Source organism: Nicotiana sylvestris, chromosome 10 (genome assembly GCF_000393655.2).
Source record: "Nicotiana sylvestris chromosome 10, ASM39365v2, whole genome shotgun sequence".
In the NCBI taxonomy this organism is placed as follows: domain Eukaryota; kingdom Viridiplantae; phylum Streptophyta; class Magnoliopsida; order Solanales; family Solanaceae; genus Nicotiana; species Nicotiana sylvestris.
Genome location: NC_091066.1, coordinates 14,375,009 through 14,401,190, shown reverse-complemented (window position 1 = coordinate 14,401,190; position 26,182 = coordinate 14,375,009). Strand labels below are relative to the sequence as shown.

General features: G+C 39.2%; 1 protein-coding gene across 1 annotated transcript; it reads right to left on the bottom strand.

Annotated features, from left to right (window-relative positions):
- Positions 1 to 1,310: 1,310 nt before the first annotated feature.
- Positions 1,311 to 26,182, bottom strand: LOC138879028 (uncharacterized). Its single transcript, XM_070158601.1, has 3 exons — positions 25,732 to 26,182; positions 6,488 to 6,583; positions 1,311 to 1,354 (listed from the first exon to the last, which is right to left on the bottom strand). Exons 1-3 carry the CDS (start codon positions 26,180 to 26,182, stop codon positions 1,311 to 1,313), a joined length of 591 nt encoding a protein of 196 aa, XP_070014702.1.

The following is a 26,182-nucleotide window of genomic DNA, read 5'->3' as shown; positions in this document are numbered from 1 at the left end:
TTGCCTGTAGAAGGTACTGAGCACAACAGAGCTCTTTATCTCACATTAAAATGTGAAAACTCTGTGGTGACCTGGGTATTGGTTGACAACGGGTCAAGTGCAAACATCTATCCTCTCTCCACTCTAAGCAAGTTGAAAATAGAAAATGAGAGGATCCATAAGAACAGTATTTGCGTGTGGGGATTTGACGGCAGAGGTAAAGATTCAGTTGGGGACATAGTGCTGGAGCTAACGATAGGGCCAGTTGAGTTCACCATGGAGTTTCAGGTGCTGGATATAGTTGTTTCCTATAACTTACTGTTGGGTCGACCATGGATCTATGCCACTAAAGCAGTCCCATCAACACTTCACCAGGTAGTCAAATTTGAATGGGATAGACAAAAAATAGTTGTGCATGGGAAAGACAGTGTATGTGCTCACAACAATGCCATTGTACCAATTATTGAAGTGGAAGATGACCAGGGACCATGGGTCTACCAGGTTTCAGACACGATGTTGGCAGAGAGAGTTCCGGAGGGGAAATACATTCCAAATCCAAAGATAACCGCCGCATCGGTCATGGTAGCCTATGAGATGTTGAAGAATGGTTTTGAACTCGGTAAAGGTTTGGGATCATATTTGCAAGGCATCATAAAGTCGGTATCTCTTCCCGAAAACTTGGGAACATTTGGTTTGGGATTCAAGCCCACTGCCGCAGACATAAGAAAGGCCAGAAAGCTAAAACAGAAGGCATGGGTCCTTCCAAAGCCAGTCCCCCATCTCTCCAAATCTTTTGTCAAGTCCGGTACCAGAAGTCGCCCAGTAACAACAATTCCCAGTTCTATGATTAATCCTGACAAGGAGTTAATTGAAAGATTTGAAAAGTTGTTTGATGGTGTGAACATGGTGGAAAGTGGTGAAGGTCCTAGCAATGCAGAAATTCAATTCGTTGGGCCAGAAACAAAGCTTAATAATTGGAAAGCCACTCCTCTCCCCATTCGAAAGGAGTCTTGGTAGTTTATTTTGATTTTCCTTCAGTTTGTCTGGATCATTCCAGGGTTGTAATCCAGAATTTTATCTTTCAGTCTGTTTGAAGTGTCCAAACCTTGTTTCATTCAATGAAATGCAGTTTCCCTTTCGTTATCATTCCTGATAGTTTTTCTTTTGTTTTTCTTTTCTGTACAGTTCTTTTTACGTTGGCTCTAGTGATATGGCATGCATAAGAAATCCTTAGCCCAGTCTTAAAAATCAATCTGATTTCGAAATAATAATTCAAAAAGTAGATTGTGATTACGAATCAGAATACGATGAAAATGAGGCCTTCGAAGAGATTAGTAAAGATTTAATTCACTTTGAAGAGAAACCGAAACCCAACCTGAATGATACAGAAGCCGTCAATTTAGGAGACACAGATAATATCTGAGAGACTAAAATAAGTGTCCACCTCGAGCCAAAGATCCGGGAAGAGTTAATCAAAGCACTCATCGAATTCAAAGATGTCTTTGCATGGTCATATGACGACATGCCGGGCTTGAGCACTGATTTAGTGGTCCACACATTGCCCACCGATCCAATGTTTCCTCCAGTCAAGCAAAAGTTGAGGAAATTCAAAACTGATATGAGTGTGAAGATTAAAGAAGAAATCACCAAGCAGCTGGATGCAAAGGTCATTCGGGTCACTCGATATCCTATTTGGTTGGCTAATGTCGTACCTATGCCAAAGAAGGATGGCAAGATCAGAGTATGCGTCGATTACCGTAATCTCAACAAAGCAAGTCCGAAGGATAACTTACCACTACCCAATATCCACATTTTGATCGATAATTGTTCCAAGCATGAGATAGGATCTTTTGTGGATTGCTATGCCGGGTATCATCAGATTCTGATGGATGAAGAAGATGCAGAAAAGATGGCATTCATCACGCCGTGGGGAACTTATTTCTACCGAGTAATGCCATTTGGTTTGAAGAACGCCAGGGAAACTTACATGAGATCAATGACTACAGTGTTTCATGACATGATACATAAGGAGATTGAGGTATACGTGGATAATGTGATCATAAAATCAAAGCATCAGGCCAACCACATTGGGGATTTGAGGAAATTCTTCCTGAGACTTCGCAGGTACAACCTCAAGCTTAACCCTGCCAAGTGCGCATTTGGTGTTCCATCCGGAAAGCTGTTGGGATTCATAGTCAGCCGGCGAGGCATCGAGTTGGACACATCAAAGATCAAAGCCATCCAAGAATTATCACCTCCGAGGAATAAGACTGAATTGATGAGTCTGTTAGGGAGGTTGAACTACATCAGTAGGTTTATTGCTCATCTCACGACAACTTGTGAGCCTATTTTCAAATTGCTGAAGAAGGATGTTGCGGTCAAGTGGACTGATGAGTGTCAAGAAGAACTTGATAAGATAAAAGGATACTTGTCAAACCCACCTGTGCGGGTTCTGCCAGAACCAGGAAGACCCTTGATTCTTTACTTGACAGTCTTGGAAAATTCATTTGGTTGTGTACTGGGGCAGCATGACATCACCGGCAGAAAGGAACATGCCATCTACTATCTTAGCAAGAAGTTCACAGCTTATGAGGTTAAGTACACTCATCTGGAAAGGACATGTTGTGCCCTAACCTGGGTGGCTTAGAAATTGAAACATTATTTGTCATCCTACACTACTTACCTCATTTCGAGCTTGGAACTGTTGAAGTATATCTTTCAAAAGCCTATGCCGACAGGGAGACTTGGAAAGTGGCAGATATTGCTCACAGAGTTTGACATCATCTATGTGACTCGGACTACGATAAAAGCCCAAGCATTGGCCGATCATTTGGCCGAAAACCCGGTCGATGAAGATTATGAGCCATTGAGAACTTATTTTCCCGATGAAGAAGTGATGCATATCGATGAACTGGAGAAAATTGAAAAACCAGGTTGGACACTTTTCTTTGATGGGGCTGCCAACATGAAAGGAGACGGGATAAGAGCTGTGATTATTTCTGAAACAAGGCATCACTATCCTGTTACGGCTCAGCTTCGGTTTTGTTGCACCAACAATATGGCTGAATATGAAGCCTGTATTTTGGGTCTAAGGCTAGCTGCAGACATGGATATCCAGAAAATATTGGTCTTGGGAGACTCGGATCTTCTAGTACATCAAATTCAAGGAGAAATGGAAACGCGAGACTTGAAGCTCATACCGTATCGACAATGTTTACATGATCTTTGTCAACGGTTTCGATCAATGGAGTTTAGGCATATTCCAAGGGTCCATAATGAGGTCGCCGATGCTTTGGCTACCCTGGCATCAATGTTGCACCATCCAGGCAAAGCTTATGTCAATCCTCTGCATATTCAAGTCCGAGATCAGTATGCTTACTATAACATGATTGAAGAATAACTTGATGGAGAACCATGGTTCCACGATATCAAGGAATACATCAGAATGGGGATATATCAAGTGCAACCCACGGGGGATCAAAAGAGAACAATTCGACAGTTGGCAAATGGATTCTTCTTAAGTGGAGGAGTTTTGTATAAGAGAACACCAGACCTTGGATTATTAAGATGCATAGATGCTAGACAAGCTACGGTTTTTATGTCCGAAGTACATTCAGGAGTCTGCGGACAACATATGAGTGGATATGTGTTGGCGAAGAAAATTCTCCGAGCAAGCTATTATTGGCTTACCATGGAGCGAGATGGTATCAATTTTGTGCGCAAATGTCATTAGTTCCAGATACACGGAGATTTAATTCATTCTCCATCATCGGAATTGCACACAATGTCGACACCATGGCCCTTCATTGCTTGGGGCATAGATGTCATTGGACCAATTGAGTCAGCAGCATTCAACGGGCACAGGTTCATTCTGGTAGCCATTGATTATTTCACCAAGTGGGTTGAGGCTAAAACATTCAAATCGGTGACCAAGAAAGCAGTGGTCGATTTTGTTCACTCAAATATCATCTGTCGATTCGGAATCCCAAAGGTGATCATCACAGATAATGGTGCTAATCTTAACAGTAACTTGATGGAAGCGGTTTGTCAACAGTTTAAGATTACACATCGCAATTCTACCCTATATTGTCCCAAGGAGAATGGAGCAGTCGAGGCAGCCAACAAAAACATAAAGAAGATACTTCAGAAAATAGTAGAAGGTTCGAGGCACTGAAGTAGTAATACCTGCAGAAATTGAAATCCCGTCCCTTCGGATTGTCACTGAGGCTGAAATTGATGATAATGAGTGGGTCAAAACACGTTTGGAGCAGTTGAATTTGATTGATGAAAAAAGATTGGCAGCAGTATGTCATAGCCAGTTATATCAAAAAAGAATGGCAAGAGCATACAACAAAAGGGTGTGTCCCCGAAAGTTTGAAGTGGGTCAGCAAGTGCTGAAACGTATTCTTCCATATCGGGTTGAAGCGAAAGGCAAGTTTGCCCCGAATTGGCAAGGGCCATTCATTGTGACCAGAGTATTATCCAATGGCGCTCTATGTTTAACAGATATCGAAGGAAAATGCATAGACATGGCCATCAATTCTGATGCAGTAAAGAGATATTATGCATGATTTTCTTTGGTATAATTGTTGATTGTTTGTATTTGGCATTGTTTTGAAGATTGAAATGATGAAGGCAATTTGTTCTGCTATCTAAACACTCTACCCTTTGTTCCCCCTTTTGAGCGGCATTTGTTTCTTTCATACCCCTCTTTTGGAATCAATAAAAAAAAGGAAAAGAAAGAAAAGAGAAAAGAAAAGAAGTGAAAAGAGAAAGTATAACAACAAGGAAATTCAGGTGTGAACTACGTTTGACCTGAATCCTGTTAAGGATACGTAGACAGCCTCACGGCTCAGTCATAGTAAAATAAAATATCAAAAGATCCCCAAGCAAGAAATTGGGGCAGAAGTTGTACTTGTAATAAGAAATGTGATTCCAAGAGTTGTAATTTTAAAACCCATGTCAAAATGTTTTGAGCCTTTGATACCCTTTCTTTTTAACTCCATCCAAAATCCCATATTACGATCCAAAGAAAGACCTTCCGATCAGTCTTCGAGAGATGCCAAGTCGAGCAATGTAAAGAGAATTCATATCAGGGGTAACACTCCGGTTTAAGCAAGAAAAATAAAAAATGAAAGAGTCTTATTGGTGAAAACCCTCATGGGCACCATGAGGCGACGAAAGCTGAGAGAAAACAAATGAGAGAGGTTTGTCGGTGAAAACCATTCAGGGCACTGCAAGTCGAACAAGGTCCGTAAGATTGGCGAAAAGTAAAATTGGGTTGTGGAAATCTTGGAGCACGAAGTAAAACAATTGGAAAGGAGATTGGTTAAATAGACTGGGCTGATTAATCCAAAATGCATACCATGATATTGGTGCCAGTGACTCCGCTCAGATAAGTTCCTTTTTCCTATCTCCAACAGTCATCCAAATCTGGATTTTCTTCTTTATTCTTAATTCTAAAAATCGTCGCATTTCATTGCTATTAATTTTTACTCCCCTAAAGCTCTTCCAAGGTTAGCCTTGTTCCAACAAATAAGAAGGAATGTCAAAGTATACTACCAAGATTCAAAATTGCACAGAGCAAAATACGGATAGGACATGCTGGAGATAATATGATGAAAATGAGACATAGGGTGTAAGCAAAAGTGGAATCGGTGGAATGGTTCAGTAATGTCATGGGATATATACAAGTTCAGACAGAAGGTTCAGAAGTGAAAACAAAAGTTGCGGATCCTGCAGTTAAGGATCAATCATGAGGTCAAAATAGTCCTTTCGACCGGTTCAAGGCAGTCTGTTGAAGCAAAGCAGGGCAAAGAGAAAACTCTCCCCAGCAAGAATGCCACAACTAACTACCACATTTTAAACTGACAAGATTTTCTTTGATTTGAAAACAGGGGCAAAGATGGCATTTGTTTCAGGAAGCACCCTGTGAGGAAAGCAAGTACCAAGCAGGTTTGATCGTATAAATTTTCAGGACCCTCATGGAAAATGGGACTTAGCTTTAATTCAAAACATTCATGAGTACAAGATCTAGCATAAGCTCTACTTCGTGAAAATATAAGTTGGTTTGAATTTTTCATTGTTTTTAAGACAAGACTCAATTAGAAACTTTAGGACCCTCCTGGAAAATGGGACCTAGGTTAAACCCTAAAACAATCATAAGTAGTAAATATAGGACAAATGTGCACCAAAGGGAATATAAATTGGCTTCAAAGTTCGCGTAAGTTATCAGGACCCTCTTGGATAATGGGACATAGTTTAAAACTGGTTTACATAACAAGATTTAGCAGAAGTCATGCCTTTAAAAGATATAGCTTAGATTTAAAAATTGTCGTTTAGTTAAGAATTGTGAGGGACCCTCCTGGATAATGGGACCTAACTTCCAAATTCATATTAATATTTGGTAATATGCTCCGGTTTAACACTCACAGATGCACCCAGCTACCAAATTGGGGCAGAAAGTTTTCTTTTATTTTGTCTATTTTTGTTGAAGTCAGGCATCCACCTGGAGAACAAGGAAGAACAGTCGAAGTATCAGCAATCAGGCGTCCACCTGGAGAACCAGGAACAACCGTTAAAGATTCAGTAATCAGGCATCCACCTGAAGAACAAGAACAACAATTCAAGTTTTAGCAATCAGGCACCCACCTGGAGAACAAGGGAGTACAATTCAAGTTTCCGCTTTCAAGTTCTTACTGATGTTTGGTAACATGATTTAGTTTACACTCATATATATACCCAGCTACCAAACTGGGGCAGAAATTTTGTTTGCTTTTGTCTATTTTGTTGAAATCAGGAGCCCACCTGGAGAACAAGGGAATACAATTCAAGTTCCAGCAATCAGGAGCCCACCTAGAGAATAAGGGAATACAATTCAAGTTTCAGCAATCAGGAGCCCACCTGGAGAACAAGGGAATACAATTCAAGTTTTAGCAATCAGGAGCCCACCTGGAGAACAATGGAATACATTTCGAGTCTCAGCAATCAGGAGACCACCTGGAGAACAAGGGAATACAATTCAAGTCTCAACAATCAGGAGCCCACCTGGAGAACAAGGGAATACAATTCAAATTTCAAGTAGTCAGGTTCCCATCTGGAGAAGGAGGGAAAGCATTTCAAAGAATACCATTCAAGTCAGCCACAAAGAAACTTCTGAGGAAAATACAAGTCAACAAGGCAACATCAGTCACAAGATCAAGTTTGAAAATAAATCTTTGTAAAGCATAGATTATAGCTTAGTCTAGCTTCTCCATTTTTGTCATGGTGTAATAAGGAGGTCAGTAGGCAGTATCAGCAGCAGCAACAACAGTAACAGCAAAACCGCAGCTTCATGGTAGTCCCAGCTACCAAACTTCCCAAACTACATTGAACTGATTTCTTTATAGCCAAGGATATGTAGGAAACCTTTGAAGCAGAGGTTCGGTCAAATCTTTCAAAAATGCTTCCCACGGAGTGTTCAAACAGGCAAAAATTGCTCGTATCTGCTCACTTTATCTTTGCACGAAAACTCTTCGTGTTTCCGGACAAAGAGGGGAAGCTGTGAGCCCGTGATTTTTGCCTCACACGAATTACTCCAAAAGAATTCCCGAAAGTAGGTCTTTTCTTTGATTATTTGTTATTTTTAGGAATTATTGCGTGATTTTTCTGATTGTTTGCATATGTTTGTGTGCATGTTTAATTTTATTAATGCATTAAAAATACAAAAAAATATAGCATTTGCATTTAAGATTGGATTTTTATATTTTTTGGAATTAATTAATAATTATGTGTTTTACAAAAATAAAAATTCACAAAATAACATATTATTTGTATTTTTGGTCAAATTGTGTGATTTTCTTTTAATTTAGTGTTTAATTATTTGTGATAGGTATTATTTAAAGTTAATTAATATTTTTAAGCTAATTTAGGTCTTTTATAATTTAATTAGGATTTTAATTTCAAATTTTGAAAAAAGGGAAGAAAAGGGAAAAGAATTCTTGGACCAATCCAATTTAATCCCCAAGCCCAAATTAAACACACCTAATACCCAACCAAAACCAGCCCAAAACCATGCCATACCCGGTCCATTCAAATCAGATCTCAGAGATGACTCAAACGACGTCGTTTCAGTGTCAACCAATCTCAATCGTTCATTCCCCACATCTAACGACCAGGACTTAACCCATTACCCGTTTAACCCGACCCTGAACTGTTTCCCCTTGAACCCGATCCAGCCTTTAACCCTAACAAACGACACCGTTCAAACCAATCAAATTATCCAAGCCGTTGATCTCGTTTTATCGAACATCCTGGATTTAACCTCACCCCCAGTGTATATTTGACCAAACAGACCCCTCCCCCCTCATAACCCCCATCCCATCTTCCTCACCCAAACCCTAGAGACCAGCCGCCACCATTCCCCACCGCCTTCCGGTGGCGGCGTCGGCTCTAATCACTCCCAAATTTACACCCCAGAACCACCCCGAGACCCTCTTTCCAAATCCATGACTCATTTCCCTCGAATCACCCTAATACTTCTCGAATCTTCGATTGAAGCTGTCAAATCCCAAAATCTCTGAACCCTAGCCTACCCAATCCAGTTTAACACCACACAACTCCCATGATTCCCTCATACCAAATCCATCAAGGGTTTCCTTCGAATCTGGCCGGAACTCGTCGAATTTTAAATCTAAGATTCGAACCTAAAAGTTCAAAATCAGTTTCCTTTGAGCCTGGTGACATGTATCGATCCAAGCCTCTAGTTGTTGTGATTAGAAGGTCGACTCACTACAAACCGATGTTGTTCATTTGTTCTTGATAAAGAACAAATGATTAGCATCAGTTTGGGGTGAGTCACAGTATCAAAGCCAAACACAAGTTCGAGCCTGTCCGGTGAGTTCTTCTGTCCTATTTTCTGTATTTTAATTAGTGTTATTATGTTGTTCATCTTCCTCATCTCTTTTTCTTTTCTGGTCAATTTCAAATTCGATTAGTATTTTGGTAAATCATTCTGTTCATTGTTGGTTTCTTTAGGATTGGTTTCGTTGATTTGTTTCGTATAGTTGGGATATCAGTAGACTTTGAAATCGTATTTTACTTAGTTACTTGGTCAGAATAGTTAAGATTAGTTCAATAAGTTTGGTATTAACCTCTTGTTTAATTATGTCAATGAGAACTGATTAATATAAATAATTCAAGTGTTTACCTACTTAAGAAGTTTCTAATAGAAAGTAGGGTTAGGATTGCACTAATGGATTAAATAATTGAGTCGGATAACTGAGTGGACAATTAAGTGGATGATTAAAGAATGAAAAGTTGAATTGGTAGTGAAAAATGCATTAATTGAATGACCATTTAAGAGAGCTGAAAATCAGAAACAAAAAAAAGATATACACAGAAAGAGAGCTGGAGAAACGACTAAAATTACAGAAGAAATTTCTGCAATCTTTTGATATAAATGGGTCTTAGTTCTGTTCTTTAAATTGGTTTGTTAGTCAGAATTTTTTTAAAAAAAAAAGAAGATTCTGATTCTGGGTTGAAAATGATGTAATTCTGAGAAGTTCTGGTTTGAAGCTGTTTTGACTTTTGAAGTTATTGTTACATTGTTGAAGATTAAACTGGGTTAGCTGCTGTTGATTACTGCCTCCTCACTCCCTCTTTGTTTTTTCCTTATTCTCAGGTACTTTCTTAGACCCTGCATGATGATTGATTGTTTGAACATATAAATCAGATGGAATATTTATTGGATACAGGCTGCATTTGAACTTAGTTTCCCTGCTTCTCGTACTACTTTAATTACTGTAATAAATATGTAGTTTTAAAGGTTATCTAAGATATCATTTGCACATTTAATGCCGTGTATGATCAATAGTTATATGTACAGGCAATTGGATATGTATGTATGATTCTGTTGTACATATTTAATAGTAGTATGTATAGATAATTGGACATGTACGTATGATGCTTATTTGAGAATCAGCGTGGTTTAAAGTATTTGATAAACATGTTCTGTGTTTACATCCGTTCCTGAATGAGTTTGAAATGTCTAAGGATTATAGTGAAAGCTTTAATATGATTTTCTGGAATTCATAAGGGAACCAGATTTTAATGTACTGGTTTGGCAACTATCAGTATTAGGGGTGTTTTCTAGTTTAGTGGCATCTATGTTTATACAAGGTTGCAAATTTTTTTACTTGTATATGTTCAAAAGGGCTATTGGTGTAATTTGGACAACCTATGAACCGATCATGTTGCTGCAGGGATTCGACCTTAAATCCCTGCGTGGCCATCACATTGTGTCATTGGATTGGGCTGGCATTGGTAACGTGATACTGGGCTCCCTTTGGGCCCAGGATTTAGATAGTATCTAGACTAGTTAGTAATTAAAATAAGGTAGGCTGATGGTCTCAGGTTTGAGCCTAAACTGGGCAGCCTTGTGTTATTTAAATCATCGGTCCGTTAATTGAAGAAGTATAAAAGAATAGTCATTAGTTGGGTGTTGGGATTACTGCTGAATGAGACAGGAATCTGGGTAATCGGGAGAATGAACGGGTTGAGTTTTGGTCATGTTATGCATTGGGCTTAATATCAACTTCATTTTCTATCTCCATTTACACAAGTAGTATATTTGTTTAAGGAAAATTACTTGCATTCGAATGTTGAATATTATTTGGTTTATTAATTATGCGAGTTTGCTTTAAGTGGTTTAGGCTAGTCCATATAATAAAATCTGGGTGTTGTAATGCCATGATAAAAGTCATTTAATTGTTTGAATTCCACATTTCAAGCCTAAGGCTCAAGAATGCAAATGGTGGTTATTCTCGTAAATGTCTCTATTTTAGTGTAAAGCTAGTTAGTCTTGCAAATAGCTGTTTAATTAACAAGTAATTAAGGTTGCAAATTAATTTAGTAAGCGCAGTTTCATAGGTGGGAGCAAATCAACTAATTAATGTAAGAATTTAATTTAGTCATGCTAAGAAAAAATGACAATTGTGTGACCCTCGCTTTAATTAAATTTTAACTCAATTTTAGAATTCAAGGCATTCCATTCATCAATACTTCATGGCACTCGCGGAGATAAAACGCGTAGTTGCTTTAGGCGCGTATTTTAATCCTAAACTCAGGTGCACATTTATGTGACCCGAATCCAAATCTTAACAACGTATGTCGCGGATCGCGAGTGCATTTCATGTGGCATGATTATGGGTTCCATAATGAAGACCAACGTATGCGTTCGCGCAACATCGGGCGAAACCATCTTAATTTTGATAGAATACTATCGTGGTTGTGTACATGTTCTCATGACATAATTACGATTCCAAAAGCCAAATCTAAGTACGCACAATTTTAGCATAGTTTACTTCACATTAATAAAGCGTTATTAATCGTGGACACGTACACGTGACATGATTTTTGATGCGCCAAACAAATGGGTATACGTACGCGTAACCCGTTCAAGATAATTTTCTTAATTAAAAAGCGATTAAATATAAAATTGCATGTAGGTTCAAATTGTTCTAAATCAGATAATTAAGCCGAACATAACAATAGAGCGACCGTGCTAGAACCACGGAACCCGAGAATGCCTAACACCTTCTCTCGGGTTAACATAATTCCTTACCTGGATTTCTGGCTTGCGGACTGTAATACAGAGTTAATATTATCCTCGATTCGGGATTCTAACCGGTGACTTTGGACACCATAAATTATCCCAAGTGGCGACTCTGAATTTAATAAAAATAATCCCGTTTAGGTTGTCCTTTAATTGAAAAAACTCCCTTATGTATACTCTTTCCCGGGTGTAGTAAAAAGGAGGTGTGACAGGGGTGTTATTTCGTCGTCAGCTATTTCATGTAATGATATATTGCGTCGTGTGAGTTGTGAGACAACTTGGTGAATTTCTTATGTGTTGAGGTTCCGCGCAGAGATGACGTTATATTAGCAGAATGGCTCTTGGGATTCAGATCGTATATCGCACCTCAGTTGTGCTTGAGTTTGTAGCTTATAGCACTTATATGTCTCCCCAGGGATGGTATTATGCACTTAGTGTGCTTGTGACCGACATTCGGTATTTTGTTGTAATGAGCAATCTGGCTCGGTGTGTATCTTCTTATGTGAATTTTATGGGTAGATCGGGTGGCACGCCGGCATGGGTATGTTGTTTGGATCGGGTTGCGCGCCACAACAATGTGATATTGAGTACAGATTCCTATATCTGTTTTTATGTATTTTGTTTCCTATCTTTCTGAGGAAAACTCATATTAGATGTGTGCCCGCGTCGCATGTATTATTCGCGAGCGGGGTATTTGTTTAATTATGTTGACTGCATCGCATGTATGATTTGCGAGCGGGGTAATTGGATTTCCTTTTCAGAGTTCGTTTTCCTTTTGTATCACGTTCGAGTTGGTAGCCCAGTTGGTAGCCTATTGGTGCATTGTGGAATCATTTAAGACTTTTGGTCACGTCTGGGTGGCTTATTGCTTGAGCAGTTTGTACTGGGTGAGACGAGATCATTGGATTTAGGATCAGTGAAATTTGATTATATGAAGTATATTAAGGAGCTAAGACTATTATTTGGTTCAGAATGAGGTGACGGTTCTTGTCAGGAGTATAGACCCAACGATTTGTTGATTTAGCAGCTGGTTATGAATTTCTACACATCTCTTCCATCGCGGCGATATTATGAGCGTTAGAACAAGACCTATGTATGTCATGAGGTGCAATGGGAGCATTCGATTCGTGGAATTTCGAATAATTTGATCAGAGAATATTATTGTGATCCTGTGAGTAAAGTGGTGCAAGGTGTGAATTCAGCTAAGGTATGCAGTCATGTTTTGGTGCTACGTGTAGTTATTGATACGGTGAGCGTATACTGGAACAGGCCTGGCAAAGAATTCCGGATGTTGGAATTGGGCTCTAAGGCTTATTTGCTTAAGCGAAAAAGGATATCTTCAGAATGATTGAGCTAGGATGCCCAGCTGAGTTGTGGTAGCACGGGTAGGTGCTCGAGGTGTTAAATAGTGATTTTGGGCAACTCCAGCGTAGTTCTTAGCACGTTCGAGGATGAACGTAAGTTTAAGTGGGAGAGAATGTAACGACCCGACAGGTTGTTTTGAGCTCTAGCGCATCGTTCAGTAGTTTGGCCATGAGCAACTTCATTTCAGGTATTATGACTTGTGCGCATGGTCGGAATTGAATTCCGGGAAGTTCGGAGTTGACTTGGAAAAAGAATTCTCGTTTCGGAAGCTTTAAGTTGAAAGAATTGACTAAGGTTGGGTTTTTGAGTAAACGAACTCAGAATCGAGATTCAAAGGTTCCAACAGGTTCGTATAATGATATCGAACTAGGGCGTATGTCCGGACTAGGTTTTAGAAGACCCAAAAACATTTCGGCGCCTATTGTGGAAGTTACCATTTAGGAAGAATCTCATAAGTTTGGGTTGAAGTGCATTTTACTGTTATCAATGTCCGTTTGGGATTCTGAGTCTGGGAATAGCTCCGTATGGTGATTCTGGTATTGGGAGCGCGATCGGAAGTGAATTCGGAGGTCCGTGGGTCCTTTTGGAGTCATTTGGCTAAAGATAGAAATTTGAAAGTTTTTGGGAAGTTTGACCGAGAGTTGACTTTTTGATATCAGGGTCGAATTCCGATTCTAGAAGTTGTGGTAGGTCCGTCATGTTGAATGTGACTTGTGTGAAAAATTTGAGGTCAATCGGACGTGATTTGATAGGTTTCGGCATCGAGTATTGAAGTTTTAGGTTCTAAGTTCATTAAGCTTGAATCGGGTTGCGATTTATGATTTCGATGTTCTTTGAGGTGATTTCAAGGCTCGACTAAGTTTGAATGATGTATTAGGACTGGTTGGTAGGTTTGGTTTAGGTCCCAGGAGCCTCGGGCGTGTTTCGGATGCTCAACGGGTCGATTCTTGCCTTGTGAGGATTGCTGGTTCTCGGGTGTGAGTGCAGCAGGTTTTTACTCTATGCGATCGCGTGAGTGGGTCTGTGATCGCATAGTGCAATTTTTGGAGGCAGTTGGTATTGGCTTATGTGATCGCATGGGTATATGTGCAAATCGCGTTATGCGATTGCAGGGGTGTGTTTGCGATCGCATTGTGCAAGAATTTGAAGGCCCTGGGATTGGCTTATATGATCACGGAGCATTGTTTGCGATCACATAGAAGGGTCGCCTGGGCAGTGAAGTGTTTTAAAACGGGTTTTGGCTCATTTTTATCTCAAATTTTTAATGGGAGCCGATTTTGGAACAACTTTGGAGTGCCATTTTCATCACCAAACATGAGGTATGTGATTTCTACTAGTTTTGAGTAAATACAAGGTTTATATATGGATTTAGACAAGGAAATTTGTAGAACTTTGGGGATTTTGAGGAAGACCACGAATTTTGATATTCTTGAATTTTGACCACGATCTTGGGCATGAAATTGAGAGAAAATTATATATTTGGGTTTGTGAGTTTATGGGTAAACTTTATCTTCGAAATTGTTTTGAATCCAGGCATGTGGGCCCGAGGGCAATTTTGTTTACTTTTCGATCGGGGTTAGGAATCGTTATAAACTGGATTGTAATGAGTAATTGAACATATATTAATGGATTTGCATAATTATTGGCTAGTTTTGGAGCATTTAGCATCGATTCGAGTCTTCGGAATGGCATGGAATGCCGGTTATGGATCATTGGAGCGAGTTGAGTCTCCTTTCTAACCTTGTAAGATGGAATTGCCACCATAGGTAAAATAATTGGTTATGTGCTTCTATTTGTGGGAGCTACGTATGCACGAGGTGATGAGAGTCCGTGTGTAGCTACTATTATATATGAGTCCGGGTAGTCTAGGACCCAAAAGCATGCTATACTTGGAATATTTGTAATCTTGTTGGCAGTTGAATTGCTTAAATCCTATCGAATCGGTAAATGAATTTCTAAAAGGATTAAACTTCATTTTCTTAAATCGCTAAAAGAGAATTAGCTTTTATTTGGATAAACGTTCCCCAATAAATTTTTAATTGGCTATTTGAGCATGTATTTCTATGTGTACCTGCGTCGCATGAATGATTCGCGAGTAGGGTAATTGTTTATTTAAATTTGACCGCGTTTCATGTGTGATTCGCGAGCGGAGTAATAGATGCATCTATGGTTCGTGCCGTTTGACTCTCGGCAGTGCACATTTTACATTTATGTTGGATCGGGTCATACGACTTCGGCATGATATGCGCATGATTGTATTGCTTGCCTGAGAATTTTAAATGTTGATAATTGCCCTTCCTGGCCAGAGATAAATTTATAAAGATAATGAAAAGTAAATCTTTGGAATTCTTTATTATTTGAGAAGTTGTTTACTTGCTTTCCGGCATAATGAGTTAAATTTTGCTTTATGATATCCATGAATTCCTCACACTTTTACTATATTATCATTGGACCATTAGTAAGTGTCGAAGTCGACCTCTCGTCTCTACTTCTTCGAGATTAGACAGGATACTCATTGGGTACACATTGTTTTCGTACTCATACTACACTTGCTGTGCATTTTTTTGCACAGGTTCATATGTGGCTAGTGGCTTAGTGGCACAGCGGCATGGTTGATACAGAGACTTAAGTGAGATACATTTATCGAGACGACTCGCAGCCAGCAGAGTCCCCTTCAGAGTATTTTACTGTGTTTTTCATTTTTGTCCACTTTGTATTTCGGACAATTACTGTATTTTATTTCATTCCCTAGTAAATGCTCATGCACTTGTGACACTGGGTTCTGGGATGATTATGGGGTATCTTGTATTAACTTCTTAACATTCATATTTTATTTGAAATGATTATCTTTTACTAGTAAAATTGAAGAAAAATCATAGTTTTAAAAATTATTAAAACGAGAATATAATTAAGTATTTTGGTTGGCTTGCTTGACAGCGGTGTCCGGCGCCATCACGACCCTTAGTAGAATTTGGGTCATGACAACATGGTATCAGAGCACTAGGTTCCCTTAGGTCTCACGAGTCATGAGCGAGTCTAGTAGAGTCTTTTGGATCGGTATGGAGAAGTCTGCACTTATCTTCAAGAGGCTATAGGGCTGTTAGGAGCACTTCCCTTCTTGATTCCTCATCGTACGGTTTAATTCCTTAAGACTTATGCCTTTATTTCCTTCCTATTCAATCTTACGCGATGAGAACCGCTTGTTATAAATCGAGAATTAAAGAATTGTAATGGTACTATAGATGTAGTGCAGGATGTTTCTCCCGGTATAGTTGGTTGGTCTATTGTCGTCGCCTTGCGGAAGGATTTTTCTATTGTTTCAGCTCGGTAGTTGTGCTTCTAAGAGCTTTGAGGCTATGCACAGGTTGCTATGATGCTCACGATTGGTTATCGCACAATATTGACTTGATGATAGGATACTTGCCTATGTGTTGGGGCAATGAATGATTTGAAAGGAAGTCCACTCAGTGCACAATTTAGAGATATGATATTTCATTTCCGGCGGAGGAAAAGCAATTGGCCTATGAATGTCCGGATTTGGGGTGATGGAGTAACGAGACTTGGTATTTTCGAGCGTGGTGGAATTTTCATCTGTGATGTAATGTCGACGCTATCAATTGTATGTGTTAAGTTCGCCGGTGTTATGGTCTTCTGCAATTCGCCTTTGGGATAAGATATTGTGAAATAATATTGTAGAAACGATTGTTAGATATCGTGGGGTGCGGTTGTTCAGGATTGAATCAGCGTTTCTAATAGTGACGGCTCGAGAAAGATGATCTTCGGAAAGGTTTAAAGTTAGTAGTGATTTGTGGGTTCAAGTGCTACGAAGATAGATTCTATTTAATGCAACGACTGAGCAGCAAAGGATGAGAAAGGACATGTGGGGAGTGTCAGGCGGTGGTTAAAATTTCTAGAAGGCTAGGTATAAGAAGCAAATGTCGAGTAATCGATTAAAGGAGTGAGTTCCGCCAAAATGGGAGAGTGGTAGAGTTGCATATGTGCTTTGTGGTAGGAGGACTACGCACCTTAAGGAGAGTTTGGAATGATTTGGGAATTTTAGTGATTGGTGATTGGGGTCTACGGATTTAATTTGAAGTACGGACTATTATGTGACAGGAGATTTGATATAACGGAAAGGAGCTGCTTGAAATGAGGAAGGATACAATATAACTTTGAATTGGAAGGATGTTGTCGCATATTTAATTGATGCCCACGAGGGGTGAATGGACTTGTGTAGCTAGAGAGCGAGCTCGGACTCAGGATGGGCTAGTGATGCCGTAGTGATTGTACCCCGTGCAGCAACGTTGGAAGATGTCAGCACATAAATTCCACGGGTGGGTTATCTCTAGTGAGCAGATCGGCGGTCGCATGGTTGGCGAAGCTTCAACGAAGAATTTATATTGGTTATACAGCAAAGAGATTGATCGTGCGAATGTGGTTAATGACTCAGAGTATGAAAAGGGGTTTTACAGAAAGATTCCGAGAATTTTGGCGGTTGATTGCGCAAGGTTATGTCAAAAAGAGATAAGGAATCTTAGTGAATTCCAGAGTTGTGTAATAGTAGCTTCAAGCTAGTGGGAGAGTCCCACCGCCTATGATTGGGTTGCATGGTTAACTACTTGCAAGGTTTCTGGTTATTAGCATATTGGTGGGTTATTTCAGCTACGGGAAAAGAACATATATGGTAATTTGAGCAAAAGAATTGTTAAAGGTGTGCTATGGTTGGCCTTATTGGCTCATGTTCACACTAGGGGAAGGATTCGGGATTTATGCCTTGTATAGATGCGGGTTTCAAGGGAAGTGATTCTACCAGGTGCTTCGTCGAGAGGGTATTCATATGCTAGAAGATTCATGGAGTTAATTATATTCGGGGCCAAGTCAGAGCGGGTGGCTCTCAATAACGGTCCTATTGGATTCAAAGGGTAAAGTGTGATGGCTAATGATTTCGAGCCTATAGGTACGGCTAAGAATCAAACTTTTGTAGCAGCTTATAAGAAGAGGCCCAGAATGTTCTATGATGTTTTTTTTCTTGCAGTGTAGCATTTGGGAGGAAAATGAGGAAGGACTTCGGATTTTTAAAGGAATTATCAGAATGGGCATACCAGTTGAGGATGCGAATGTGCGCACAAGGGAGGTATGAAATGGTTCATGGGATTTGAGACATCATGGTCTCGTGATTCAGGGTCACTCGGGACGAGTGCGGATGGAGTGTGCTATGTGTTGAATGGTGTTATTATTATTTCAAAGGCAATCAAGGGTAAATTGGACGAAGATAGATTGGTTAGACATAGTTGAATTGGCATATTAGTGGTAGAGATCTGTTCCTTCAGCGTGATCAAGTTATGCATATGAATTGTGACGGCACCTGTGAGGCATGTCGGCCACTGTAATTGATTTTATTCAGAAGTATTCTAGTGTTATGGCCTGTTATGTGTAGACGGATCCCGGAAGGGTTATGGTGGCTTAGACCACTACTTGAAGATTTCATATTCTACGGTTATGAGAATTTACCTGCGTATTGCGATAGTTCTCCTGAAATGAGTTAAGTGAAAAGTTTTTATATTATGTGGTGTTAATCTATTAGTGGTTCCGAAGTTATGATGAAAATCATGTTCTATCGTATATTGGTATGTAGGGTGCAAGTGGTATGGAATTTGAAGTAGGGCAAGGTTGCAGTTCGGTGTTGACAAGGATGTCACGAGCTCAAATGAGCGGGAAAGGAGTTTTGATGTTTAAAGTAAGTTGGTATTGTCTTTAGCGTCACCAGAGAGGCTGAGATTGGTATAGTGTGAAAAAGGCTTTTCACCCTATCGCTCCCCTTTTTTCCTTTTGCGGAATTCGGGTTTTGACATTCATGGGGTGTAATGACTCATTTCCTTTTGGGAATTGAGTATTTGAAGAGTTTCCACCTAATGGATTATGGTGCGTTATTGCACCTAGAGCGATTAACTCTTGGGTTGGTTTACATTACCAGAGATTAGGGTAAGGTCTCGAAGTAACCTCGAGGGGAAGGTGTTAGGCACCCCTCTTGGTCCACAACTGTGGGTCCCAACCGAACTTATATTTACAAATTAGTCCATATAAAAAGTTGAATCAAATAAGTTGCAAGTAAATCACGTTAGATAACTCAAGTGACAAGATAAGGGTTTGAACAAGTTCAAATAAAGAGAGAGGATTTGGTAAGAGGGGTCCTAGGTTGCTTATCCTATAGGATCACCCTATGCAATGTCCGGTAAACACTCCTCAATGAGGGGCTACACGTGACATTAACGCGTAGTCATCATATCCCATGTCAACCCTTCCCATCCCCTTATTGGTCATTCAAAGCGAGTGTTTGGTCACTGATACCTATTGCGTGCTGCTACTCGTCCCTTCTTAATGGCCCCGGAGGGAGTTAATACATCTACCTATATGCAGTTCTAGACGTACCCCTAAGGTTTAGAAAGGCGAAAACTCTAAGGCGACAGTCAAAATATTTAGGACTTTCACACATAATGGAAGCAAATAAGAGGCTCACAGTTTCCTCCTCAACTAAACATACAAGCAGGACGACTCAAGCACAGTTAAGGTCTTATTAAGTAAACTCCTAAAGCAGGATCTCTAAGTGACTATGCAGAAATAGACCAAGTTTTTATACCCAGAAGTTATAACCTAGTAGTTTCCTAGGGATCCCCTTTTAAAAGCTTATCAAAATCAGAAACGTTAAACGATAGAAACAGCTTCAGGGAAATGCAGTTTTTGAAAATGCCCTAAGGCTTGCCTATATACAGTAGACTGTGTTTATGTTAATGCAGAAACAAACAGGTTTTCGAAATAGACTCCTTTAATACCTATAGGCATGATATCTAATGAGATTGAGGTAATTTTGAAAGAACTTATTTCAGGAAATGTTTGACACTTAATAAGACCAGTTTAAAAAAATGAAATAGGCATAATGAAATTGATTTATTAGGCTAATTAAATTATCAGACATAATTGTAAGTAGAGATCTCTATAGGCATGATATCTAGGTCGATTAATGATTTTAATCGATTTGCAGCAACATACAGGAATACTTGTTAAAACTAAATCGGAGTTGAATCCTATAGGCATGGCATCTATATTTGAACTGATTTAAGACATGATTGTTTGGAACCTATAAATATGATTTCTAACATGACAAATGCAGAACCTTAAGAACAAGATTTTTACCTGATGCAAACGAAGTTAGAAATGAGATCCTATAGGCAGTATTTCTATTAAGTAAAGCAGGCAGATTTTAAAAGTAAGATCCTAAGAGCATGTTTTTTACCCATATTACCCCATAAAGTATACATCTACCCACTCTTTTTACTAAATACCCCAAATATTTGTTTAAAATTATTACAGGCCAATGAATGAATTACAAAAGTAAAATAGAAAATCAAGAACTATTCTATAGGGAGCCTGCAATTAGGCCCAAGTTCCCAAAGCCTCCAATGTTCTCACAAGCCTCATTTCTATAGACAAATCAGAGTCTAGGTGCATCAAAGTTCCCTAAGGGTCTCAAGAACCCCGGACAATGCTTACACCTAGACTTAGCAACCAAGAATTGAACCAGGGCAGTGTGGAAAGGCCAACCTCAGTATACCAGAGTTCAGAGGGCTCTCAAGAAGATCCCAAGGCAGTACACATACTAGAGGGGCAGAACTTATTGACTAAGAATAAAGTGAGATAGCAGGACACAAGTGGAAAAGGTTTATTAGAGATTGTTTTGGAATCAATTAAAAGCAACAGAGGTTGTTTGAAAAGAGGTGGGAGTGGTAAACAAAGTCAAGCACTTCAGGATAGGATCACACACAGAATCCAAATGAATTCAATAGTCATACAAGGGTCAAAGGGTTTGGGGATACACAGATATTTGACTGCAAACACATAACCCTACCAAGGGTCTTAGGACTGGTTTAGACATGCTCAGAGATAGTTGACACTGTCATAATCACAAACCAGTCAGGAAGAACATAAACACATAGAGGGGGATAGGGATTTGGGATTCATAAGATAGTAAGTACATAGTAGGTAAAAGACAATTGACAAGGCATGCTTTGAAACACACATAAGGGAATACATTAATCTAAAGGAAGGGGAGACCTAATAATATGCTGATAAGGTAACTTAACTACAAGTTTCACAACAGCACCACAAGTAGAAGCAGACTAGAAATAAGAGAAACTAAAACAATAAGAGAAACATGTTGTTGTTGCGGATTTAAATTAACTAGGACATACCAGTGAAGAGAGAAGTAAGTAGAATGAAATAACAAAAGAGCACAGATGATTAGCCTTGGCTTGCAACCGGCTAATAGCAGCAAATAGCACAAGAGAGAGAGAGAGGAGAGCAGAGATTTTAGTAAGAGAGGTAGTTTTGAAAACCCCAGTGTTCGTCGTGTTAAAGAAAGATTAAAGAACTCAGAATCAATCAATTAGAGAATCAAGGAAATACTCCCATAAGTTAAGGGAATCAAATCAAACGGGAAGATTCAGTATCATATAAGGCAAGAAGAAATATCAGTGCATGACTAAATATGGAAGGAGTCAAGGTTCAGTAAGCATAGAGTAGCCGATTAGGACTAAATTCATAAAACCTTAATTAAGGACACAACTTAGTAGAAATAAAGTATCATATGGTAATGAAATCAGTTAGCTTAAATAGACGGGGTAAAGCTTTTAGGGATTTAAAAGAAAATCTTTTAATCACCATAAATTAAGGAAATCATAATCAATCAAGAGGGATTCATGATTCTGTATTTTCAACATATAAATAGAGAAGATCAAAAAGACGTAGTAAACGACAAGGTTAGCCATATTGATAGAGAGAAGCAAAAGATGAACAAGAAAAATGATCACAGTTATACAGAAGTGACATAAATAGGCTAAGGATTTAGTAAAACACATTCGAAGCATGGTAACCATGGAAGATTAACAAGAGTCAAGTAAACAGGCTAACACAAAGAACGAAAGCAAAGAAATTCCTAAAAATTAGGGCTTTTGACATAGGCGAATTAAAAAGTAGTAAGAACATAAGATCGGTCAAATTTAGCAAGGAAAGAGGTTTAGTCATAAAGAAAATTGGTTAAAACAGGTGTAGAAAGAACTCCGAGTAAGCCCTAATTTTTTTAAGAAAGTAAAATGGTTTGAAGTAGAGGGTCTTTCAGAAGAAGTTCGAGAATAGTGCAAAACATAGGAAGAAACAGACTTCAAGCATAAAAATAGCACAAATCTAAGAGATTCAGACGAGAGTCAGGGTTTCAAAGGAAACCCAAATAGAAATTGAAAAAATCTGTTGTAAACTTCACCGATCGTGACATATAAAGTGTGATTTTGCCCAAAATCATACCGGAGAAGCCATGAGTAATAGAAACAGAAACCCTAGATCCAAATCGGCATGGCCTAGGATCCTTGAAGGCCTTAGAGATGATGGGCAATGGGGTGGAGTGACCATTCGAGGCTTGGGGTTGAGAGGTAGTCGCCGGAGATGACCGGAGAAGGAGGCGGCGGTTGAAAAGTGATTAGGGTTAGGTTGAGAGAGAAGGGAGATGAGAGCATCTGAAGGCAGCAAGTTTGGAAAAGTGATTAGGGTTAGGGGGTCTTTATGATTAAAAAAGGATGGGGCTTGTTTGGACCGTTGATCTAGGACATCAACGGTCAGGATTCAACCGGGTAGGTGGGCTCCGGGTTTGGGTAAGAGTTTATAGGGTCTGGATCAGGTCAATTAATAGGAAATTTTATTGGGGATTGGATCCGATTTGGGCTACAATTGAAAGCCAAATCTGGTATTATTTAAATAGCCAGTTTTTCCCTATTTTAATTTATAGAAAAATCATAGGTAATATCTAGAAAATAATTTAAGGTGACAAAACAATAAAAAATACATAATTAACATTTTAAAAATATAGGGACTAATTTTATGCATATAAAATATAATTATACCTTAAAATGGGCTAACATTGCAATTATATGCAAATTAGCTTTAAAAATATTAAATATAATTATAAAATGCATAAAAATTAAATTATCTATATTTTGGCATAAGTATAGAAATTAAATGAATAAATCATTATAATAATAATTTTGGAAATAATTATTGGAGATTTTATAAATAAAAGGGGAGAAAATAAATTAATTTAAACCCTTAAAATTATGGAAAAATAATGAAAAACCTTTTGCATGCTTATATATGAATATATATATATATATATATATATATATATATATATATATATATATATATATATATATATATATATATATATGCTATTTTGAAGGTATTTATGCATATTTAAAATATATGGGAAATAATTGGGTATCAACAGTTGCCCCTCTTTACCCGGGAAGGTTGAAAGAGTTTTCGGATAAAGAAATGATGGCCAATTTTGACCGGATGGGATGCTTTGAAAGACAAAGGACGAGCTCCGGTTTTTGAGTTGCCTACATATCCCTAGTTTTACTGGAATCAGGCCATGTGTAGTTCTGGATTCACCTACAGAGTATGCAGATGAAATTGTTGTAAGAACGGACACGAGATGTGGAAGCGGCTACGATGAGCGGTTAAGGCTCGGGATGGTTGGAGTGAAACGGAGCGAGATTGCTCATGCTAGGATAGCGGTTTCTTACTAGTTACCTGTAGATAAAAGATGGTACACACGTTTTTGCAAAAATTTAAACATGATGCAAATTCCCTTTTGACAATGAACGTTGTCTTCGGACGGTTAAAGATGAAGTCCAGGGCCATGAATTATTTAATGAGGGATTCGCAGGCCATGAAATTATGTTCTTGGTCCATGAAAATGGTGCCTCCGAACCATGACGCCTTTGAATAATGATATGCAAATTTGAGAGATCCTCAAGCCATAGCTTGGTGTCTTCCGGTTATGAGGATGGTGCCTTTAGACTATGATGCCTTTGGACAGATTGGCGATGTTTCATCCCATGATATGCAATAATATGATGTAACAAGACAAGGTTTAGTCTTGCGAAGTAGAGGGCAGAGTTTAGCCCGATTGAAAAGTAGGTAGATAGTAGTAGAAAATAGAGAAATATTGGTGCAAAGAGGGACAGTGTTTAGTCCCGTACAAGTGGGGAGGCAGGTATTAACCTTATGCAAACGGGGAGGCAAGGATTAGCCTCATGCAAATATGGAGTCAGGGCTTAGACTCATGCAGGTATGGAGGCAAGGATCAACCTCATGCAAATATGGAGTCAAGGCTTAGACTCATGCAGAGAGAAGGCAGTGTTTAGCCTTATGCAAATATGGAGTCAGGATTAGACTCATGCAAATATGGAGTCAGGTCTTAGACTCATGCAGGTGTGGAGGCAATGATCAGCCTCATGCAAATATGGAGTCAGGGATTAGACTCATGCGAAGAGAAGGCAATACTTAGCCTTATGCAAATATGGAGTCCGGGATTAGACTCATGCAAATATGGAGTCAAGGCTTAGACTCATGTAGGTGTGGAGGCAAGGATCCCTCATGCAAATATGGAGTCAGGGATTTTACTCATGCAAGATTGGAGATAGAGCTTAGTCTCATGCAAAGAGAAGGCAGCGCTTAGCCTTATGCAAATATGGAGGTAGAGCTTAACCTTATGCAAGATTCGTCGGGATAGGGCTTAGTCCCATGCAAATGGAAGGCAATGCTTAGCCTTATGCAAATATGGAGTCAGGGATTAGACTCATGCAAGATTGGAGACAGATCTTATTCTCATGAAAAGAGAAGGTAGCGTTTAGCCTTATGCAAATATGGAGGTAGAGCTTAACCTCATGCAAAATTAGGGGCAGGGCTTAGTCCCATGCAAATGGAAGGCAACGCTTAGCCTTATGCAAATATGGAGGTAGATCTTAACCTCATGCAAATATAGAGGTAGAGCTTAAACTCATGCAAGGATGAAGGCATTGTTTAGCCTTATGCAAGTAGAGTCTGGGATTAGACTCATGCAAAGAGAAAATAACAGATAAGAGTAGAGTATATCTTAGCTAGGATATGTTCAGCGTCTACGCACTGGATGGATGGTGAATATGCTTTGTGTACGAAGGTTATCGTCAAATGTGTCTGCGCTCAAAGAAAAATCGTAAGTTTCATGAGGTAAGGTTGGTTCTTGCTTTGTCTGTCGGCCTTGCATTGCTCCACTCTAGAAGCCCCCTTCGAGTTCCCCTAGGTAGTACCTGACTGTTATAAAAATAGAATTTTCGAAAATATGCATTCATTGATAAAATAGAATTGTTTTGGAAGTATATTGATATCTCAAGTAACTTTTGATGAACTGGCGACTGTGACACATTCCAAAGGCATTGAAGGTTTCTTATGTTGGAATTTTGAGGGTCCTCCTCAAAATTTTGCTCCAGTTTGGTAGATGATTTTTAACCGTTTTTGGATGGCGAACCTTGCTGAATTTTCCTCGGAATTTTGAGAACCCTTATAAAAATTCTACCATAGTTCTTGAGTGATGACTAACTTCTGGCATGTGATGGTGCTGGCTGGACTTTCTCGGGAATTTTGAGGACCCTCCTCAAAATTCTACCCCAGTTTTTGATTTTGAGGGGGGGGGAATGAAAATTTTATTATGATATGACCAAACCCATAAGGCTGCCTACATATCCCCTCTTAAACAGGAATCGGGTCAAGCGTAGTTCAATTACATCAGAAAAGAAAATGTAAAATAATCTAGGCATAGTATCTCTTGACTGCGTCTAAATTGATTGATTTTGGCCAGATCTCTCCATCCATCTCTATAAGTATGAGTGCTCCTCCTGTTAGTACTATATGAACCATATACAGACCTTGCCAGTTGGGAGGGAATTTCCCTTTGGCTTCATCTTGGTGTGGGAAAATTTTCTTCAATACCAGCTGCCCTGGTGCTAACTGTCTTTGTTTGACCCTTTTGTTGAAGGCTCTGCTCATTTTATTCTGATAGAGTTGGCCGTGACTTAATGCGATCATTCTCTTTCCATCGATAAAGGCTAACTGTTCATAGTGACTTCTTATCCATTCTACATCGCTGAGTTCAGCTTCCTCTATAACACTTAAAGAAGGAATCTCTACCTCGGCTGGGATGACAGCCTCGGTACCATAAACCAGCATATAGGGGGTTGCCCTGGTTGACGTGCGAACCGTGGTGAGGTACCCTAATAGAGCAAAGGGTAACTTCTCATGCCACTGCTTGTGATTCTCTACAATTTTCCTTAGTATCTTCTTAATGTTCTTGTTGGCGGCTTCCACAGCTCTATTCAT